The sequence below is a fragment of the Micromys minutus genome, assembly GCF_963924665.1.
Source record: "Micromys minutus genome assembly, chromosome: 2".
In the NCBI taxonomy this organism is placed as follows: Eukaryota; Metazoa; Chordata; class Mammalia; order Rodentia; family Muridae; genus Micromys; species Micromys minutus.
The window spans coordinates 51,128,863-51,135,705 of NC_137971.1; the positions used below are offsets into that span (position 1 = coordinate 51,128,863).

Genomic DNA, 6,843 nt, shown 5'->3' on the forward strand with positions numbered 1-6,843 from the left:
AAAACCAGCTTCAGTCTCATTTTTACTTCCCTGATAACTGCAAAGCCTTTAGGTCTAGCCTCAACAGCCCAGAGAGACCCTTACCCAGTGTGGATAAAAAACTCTGAAGACTGTTGGTAGCAGCATGCTCCCCAGCCACTTAGAATAGTGATCTGGGAGTCAGCATGGGTTATCACCATGGCTACATGGCCTCCAAGAAGGCCCATGGTCACCTGGGGAGTAGCTGGGCTGGTGACAATTGTAGAGCAGTGTGTTTCCCTGTAAAAGACCAGCCAAGCCTGTTAGCTGCTCCAAAGGCTGTATCCTAGCTTTATTTTTAAAGGGCCTGCGCCGCAGAGTCAATATAAAAACACAAAAAGTCCCATCAGTTTAATAACAATAAAAAACCCCAAAAATGGAAAACTGAGGGCAAGGGAAATGTCCCCTACACAGGGGCACAGGGATCCCTGCTCATGGCACCAGGCCTGGCTGCAGGGTCCCCCAGTATTGCTGTTGCTACGAGGTTGGGGGGCAGCGATTGTCCTGTGGGAGCCACGGTCATCTGAGTCAGGACCCTTACTTCTTCTGGGGTGTGCTCAGCTTCTGCATGCCCCGGATCTTGTCCAGCAGGCCAGAGATGAAGGCCTAGATAGGAGGGAACCATTAGAGAGGCCAGGCTCTAAGATGATAAGCTGCCACACATGCATACCCACCCTAAGGTCAAGGAAATGACTTACCTCGGTGGGTTTGTAACAGTCAACTAACAGCTCCTGGGAAGGGAGAACACATAACAGTGAATTCTTGAGGACAGGTGCTCTCTGTTCATCTATACCCTCCCAAGGGACTGAGGCCACTTAGGAACACAGCTAAGTTAAGTCTCATGAGCCTCATTTTTCCAGAGGCCCGTGACCCAAACCAAAGAAGGTATGGCATTAGGGCCAAGCCTCCCCAGAGGCAGCGTCTCCAGGCAGTCCTCCACTAGATGACCTCAGCTTACCTTGACTCTAGCCGCCCGGGTATCATCACTTTCCATGTCCAAGAGTTCATCCACATCTATCTCAAGCTCTGGGATCTCCTCCTCCTGGGGTAGGGATGGGAAGAAACAGACAAGTGCCTCAGCCAGGAGAGGGTGTGGAGAGGACTCCCTGCCTAACTCAAAACCAGACCAGCAAAGACAGCTGCTCTGGGAAGGAAAACAGATCAGGTCTGTGCCAAGGCAAATTGCCCAAGGAGGGGGAACTTCCTGTCCCTGCCAGTGGGCACCAGGGGCGCCAGACAGACAGAGCTTGGGACCTTGGGCTTTGAACCTAGCAGATGTGCCTTCTCAGCATCCGGGACCTCTAGCTCACCAGAGCACTGGTGGGGCCAGCTGTCCCAATTCATCACAGCCCCTCCCCTCCCCCAAACACCTGTCACAGCTTCCTGGGAGGGAGGAGGAAATGAGGGTGAGGGGTCAGTGTGAAAGACCCATGCTTGATAAAGGGGAAACAAAGAGCCCATGCTTTGAGAAGAAAGGGGTACACTCCCCCCCAAGTGTACAGCTATCACACTTGGAGCCAGCTGCATTCCAGGGCTGGGCTAGGGTAGGCATCACAGGGCAGGCCCACTCCTCCACCCTACCCCTGGGGGCCTGAGTCACCATCTGAACAAGCAAGGAACATGGGGTGGAGAACCAGAGCCGGGAGAGCTGGTTAACCTGTCTCCAAAGAGACAGAACGACAGGCTAACCCACTGGAGCTACTCAGATCCTTTTAACACTTGAAACAGTTACACTAGTACCTTTCAACTAGTGTCGATGCTAGTTCAGACTAGACTAGATTAGATCTTTCACTGTCAGCCCAAGCTAGACCCCTGCCTCCAGTCCCAAGTCAGGCTATTTCTTCTAGGTTTAGGGAATACACTATGCTTATCCTGGAGCAGAACCACGAAGGACACAAGCTCCGGGGCAGCGGATAAAGATAGAGTGACTTAGGTCAGACAAGAAAAACCGCACACTTGGAGCGGCGAGTGTTAAGACCGGTAGCTTAGCAGCAAACCTTCCACTGACTGGTGACAAACTGACTTAGGTACGATTTTAGGGTATCCGCGCGGGGTGGGGGAGCACACCTGGCAGTCGTAGAGTCGCGTGAGCTGTTCTAAAATCCACTCCTCCAGGTTGAGGCGCTTCCGCAGCTCCTTGCGGTCGTACTTGACGGTGACCTTCCCTTGCCGTCTCACCGGGCCATCGTCATCCGCGCCCCCCGGGCCTTCGCCTGCGGCCCCAGGGGGACTCTGGAAGTAGACCCGGGGCCCAGTGCTGCCACTGCCCGGCCCGGGGGCCGGGGCAGCCAACGCCGCGCCCCCCGCGGGGCCGCTGTCCGCCATGGCGGCCGCCCGGGCCACGTGCGCGCTTGGGCCCCTCCCTGCGCCGCCGCCTCCCGGACGCCCGCCGGCTGGCTCCGGGCCGCTGGCTCCGGTTAGCTCGCGGGCTCCGCTCCGCGCAGCTCCGCGGCGAGGGCGGCGGCGGGGGCGCCCGGGGGCAGCTGCAGCATGCGGAGCCCCCGGGCTTGGCCTGGCCGCGCCCCGCCCCCTCCCCACCGATCCGCCCGCCCTTTGTCCCCCGCGGCCGCCGCCCGAGCAGCCGTCGCTGCCGCTTTCTCTGTCTTGCTCTCTTCCCCCGCCCCCCGACCACACCCCCTTAAAGGGCCAGCCCCACTTCAGGCCCCCCCCTCCCCGACCCCGCCTCCTGAAAGGGGATAGGGGAGGATCTACTTTGCAGGGTTCGGGGCTCTCTGTCCAGTCTCCTTTAACTTAACCTCTGGCCTCAAACCTAGACTTCTATGTGTCGGATGCCTGGATCTGCACACCCGCTAGGATCAAAGTCCTCGTCTGACCCTGTCTCATTCAGTCACCGAGGCAGAAACAGTCAAGGCATAAGACCGAGTGGGCTCAGATCCGGTGAGGAACGTGCGAGACCCTTGGTCAGCCAGGGGCGAGAGAACTTCCGCGCGCGGGTCGACACGTGGACAGGGCTTCCGGGGGTCGGCGGTGCAAAGGGGTGTAGGCACTGCTCAGGTGCCAGGATGCCTCACTTGGTCCAATCTCACGCCCCTCAAGGAAGAGCTCAGGGTGGGGGCGTGTAGAGTTGGCCGTTTGGCTTACAATAGCCAGGACCTAAGACGACCACCGCCCACCGGCTGAGATGGCGGCGCGCATGGTGTTGTGGGCAATGTAGTCCGCGGCTCATAGATGCTGCCCCTCCCAGCTTCAGAGCCCACAGCGACGCGCAAACTAGTTTGGGGCGCGCCCCTCTGAGCTGGCTGGGTTGTGTTGGGCGAGGCCCTAGGCACCCCGCAGCTTGAGCGTGTGCCAAGGAGGAAACTCGGGTGCAAATAGCTAGCATATGGGGAAGCCAAAACTCAAGGTGATCACTGTAATAATAGCAGTTGACCCCAAATGATCGTATCGGGACCCTGCCCATTCTGCTGTGGGGACAGCAAGCTAGTTTCCCCAGTAACTTCTATCCTTCACACTTTAGGAGGCTACGTTCCATTCTTTCTTTATTCTGTCTGCATCTTCTAATTGTTTCATTCATTCGTTTGTCTTTCTGCTAGACAGAGAATTTCGGTGGCCCCGAACTCTGAGGACTTTGAAGTTACCCAACTTTGGGTCGGCACCCTCTTTGTCAAACTCTACAGGCATTAGAAAACTACTGGGTCCGTACAGAACTCTAGTTCCTAAAACTCTCAGACTCGGGCAAACGACTCTCCATCCTATTGGTTGACGACCCTAAAAAAAAAAAAAAAAAAAAAAAAAAAAAAAAAAAAAAAAAAAAACTTCCCCTGAAGGCTGTGTGGAACATTAAGCAGGGAAACCCGTGGAAACTTCAGTTGTGGCAGCACATAGTTAAGTCACAGGGCTATATAAGTGGGGAGCTGGGATTTTGAGCCCAGGCTGTGTGAACCCTCCCACCCCTCCGCACACACAGATACAGACACACACACACTAAAGTGGAGTAGTCTCTCTCTCTCTTCCTGCCACCCACTCCATCTCATACTACCCAACGAGGTTGTATAGCACTTTCTGGATGTCTCTATGACTCAAATAGTCTCAAGATTATGGGGACAGCAGGTCCTAGCCCTGTATGGACATCTTTTCTCTAGATGCTGCAGACAAAAAAAAAAAAAAAAAAAAAGCCTCTGAGCAGGTGAGTTTCAGAGAGGTGAGTTCAGCCCAAGGTCCCACAGATGGTACTACATCCAGACTCAAACCCAGGACTTTATGCTACTTTAAAAAATGTATTATGAATTTATGTTATGACCAATTTGTGATTCCTTGGAACTGGAGTTATGGGTGCTTGTGAGCTACCATATGGGTGCTGGAATTGAACCTGGGTCCTCTGCAAGAGCAAGTGTTCTTAACTGCTGAAGCATCTCTCAGCGTTTAGGGATGTAGGTCAGGGGTAGAGCATTTGCCCAGTGTGTACAAGGGTATGGGTTGGATTCCCAGCACTGTAAAGAGAAAATAAAGGGAGGTGAGTCTGGGAAGGTAGCTTCCTTGGAACAGTGCTTGCCCAGCATGCACAATGCCGTGAGTTCAATCCCCAGCACCACATACAGTTGTTTGTGGCGGTGCACACTTATAATAATCCCAGTTGTGGAGGCAGGGAGCTTGGAAATTCAGGGTCATCCTCGGCTACTTGGTGGGCCTGAATCCAGCTTGTGATATATGAAACAATAGGTAAATAAGTAAGATGAGAAGGCAGGTGGGAAGTCAGCTGCTTACTGAGAAGACCGGCTGGAGGCACATCCCCTGGTTCTCAGTGGGGGAAGCATGGAGTAAGCTGATGTTCCCCCCCACCCCCCACCCCAGCCTATTGCCTGATATTAGCTTCTCCTCAGCTAACGTGGATAGCCCTGGAGGTTGGCTCACGCTATTGCGGTCTAGGCAGTGATCATTGCTTACGGAGCCTGACCTCCTCAGCCATGCCTTAACTAACTGGAGAGTCACTTTTCCCAGGAACAGTTTCCCTGCATGACCAACTCACCACACCAAGGGCAGAGCAGCTCTTTTTGAACCCCAGCACTGGTTTGTGCCCTGAAGGAGTGGTTCCTAGTGTCTATCAAATACTATGAGAATGGAGCCCATGACTGAAGAACGTAAGCCCTGCCTATGCCCCAAAGATGATGACAGCAGTGAACATTGCCTTTTCTGGCCTTTGACTGTCACATTTGATGTGACAGTCTCCAGGTCACATGCCAGGTCCTTTCAGAGACTTAGCCATCCTGCTTTTCCCTCTGGCTACCTCCCGTGTCAATCCCAGGGCAACCTTGTTATCCTGGGGCTGGCTGTCCATCTTGTTCCTTCCAGTGACCATTCACTGTGAGGAGAAAGATGGGTATGCTGGCCTACAGCTTTCTTGGAACCTGGGCTGCTCAAACAGAACCCTAGCTTTGGAGCACAAGGAATTGGATTCAAGTTCTGACTCTGCCCAGGAAGTGGGCAAATCACTCATGTCCAAGGAGCGTCTTCCAGGAGGCAGAGGATCCTGATCTCCCTGTGACCTGGAACTGGGGCTCTGGAGCCTTTATCCTGCCATGCTCATCCACCAGCCCTCTTATGACTGGAGTATGCCTAGCCTCTCATCCAGCTTCCCAGGGTAATGAGGCTCCCTTATACCAGAGTGCAGCTTGCAGTACCTCCCTGAAGCAGAGGCCCTGGGGAGGGACATGTGGGCCCAGACCAATCCCTTAATCAAGGGCAGAGGCCGGAAAAGCTGCCTGCATTCCCCCCATTACTGCATGCCGAGAAACTATTACCATTCCAGGGCTGGAAGAAAGCATCTAAGGAGGAAGGATGCGCCTTCTAATGGGGGGCTGTCTGGCCCCAAGAGATTAGTGCTGGGGAAGAAGAGGGCCTGGCTCAACAAACAGCTTCCATCCTGTTTTTCAAGGACCTGCTTCCAGAAGCTTCTGGAAAGGTCCAGTCATGTTGACCTTAGTGCTGGTGTGCAAGAACCCTTGTGCCAGAGTTGACCCATGTCCTTTCATTTCTCTTTCCCCTGACTTCCCACAGGTTCCTTTCCTACCTGTCACATTACCTACAGAGGATGTGTGTTTGTTTATTCCACGGTGATAGCTAAGCTCCTAGACAAGGGAGTCCTGGATCTGAAAGCAAGCCTATGGGCACAGAGGTTATTCTCCACCCTTAATGGTTCTGTTCTCTGGAGAAGATTGGTGGTACTTGGAGCTCTGAAGGGGTATTTTTTTACAGCTCTTGTGAAAGAGAGAAGGAGGATCACAGACCTGTACCCTTCTCCTCCGCCTTTTTTTTCTCCTACAGAGCAGGAAGAAGAAGCAGGAAGTCAGAATGAGGGGTGAAATCCTCTCGGGAAGCTGTGTGACCTTGGACAAGTCACTTCGCCTCAAGTGGAGATAATAATCACACCAGTGCACAAGGCCACAGCCAAAGACAACTAGATTCATTAAGTTTGCCGCCATTATGATGGCGATTTGGAGAACAGCCAGTGCCAGGCAGGGCTCCTCTTGAGGCCTGAGAGCCTGGGGCAAAGCCGGTAGGGAAGCTCCTCCTTAGCTGACCCTCCTCCCCCAGAGCCGGCTCCAACTCTTTCTGGGTTTCTAGGTGACTTGGCTGGCCCCTCTGGATGAGTTCTACTTTAAACCTGCTGCTGCTGCCTCCTCTGTGTTGGGGGGGCTCCCACAGGGGCCCCCAGGCAGGAGCCCCCCCTGCCAAGCCCTGCGGGAGGGGCTGCAGCCCCCACGCCGGCCGGTGCCCATTGGCCTGCCCCTTCCGTTCCACCGATCACCGGAACACAGATTTCAGGGCACCTGCTGTGGGCCAGGAGCTGCACAACCCTTCCTTTGG

At 54.4% G+C, this 6,843-nt stretch overlaps 1 protein-coding gene across 1 annotated transcript; it reads right to left on the reverse strand.

Annotated features, from left to right (window-relative positions):
• Positions 1 to 354: 354 nt before the first annotated feature.
• PPP1R14B (protein phosphatase 1 regulatory inhibitor subunit 14B) lies at positions 355 to 2,562 on the reverse strand. The gene is made up of 4 exons (XM_080912219.1): positions 2,086 to 2,562; positions 977 to 1,060; positions 717 to 749; positions 355 to 624 (listed from the first exon to the last, which is right to left on the reverse strand). Exons 1-4 carry the CDS (start codon positions 2,341 to 2,343, stop codon positions 556 to 558), a joined length of 444 nt encoding a protein of 147 aa, XP_080768345.1. The 5' UTR covers positions 2,344 to 2,562; the 3' UTR covers positions 355 to 555.
• Between the last annotated feature and the right edge of the window lie 4,281 nt (positions 2,563 to 6,843).

What these genes read in the sequence shown, in the direction of transcription:
- PPP1R14B (XM_080912219.1), bottom strand. Translation starts at nt 2,343, where the DNA reads ATGGCGGACAGCGGCCCCGCGGGGGGCGCGGCGTTGGCTGCCCCGGCC. An exon ending in CGCGACTCTACGACTGCCAG is followed by an intron (nt 1,061 to 2,085) that starts GTGTGCTCCCCC and finishes TCCCTACCCCAG; the next exon opens with GAGGAGGAGATCCCAGAGCT. An exon ending in CCCGGGCGGCTAGAGTCAAG is followed by an intron (nt 750 to 976) that starts GTAAGCTGAGGT and finishes CTCCCTTCCCAG; the next exon opens with GAGCTGTTAGTTGACTGTTA.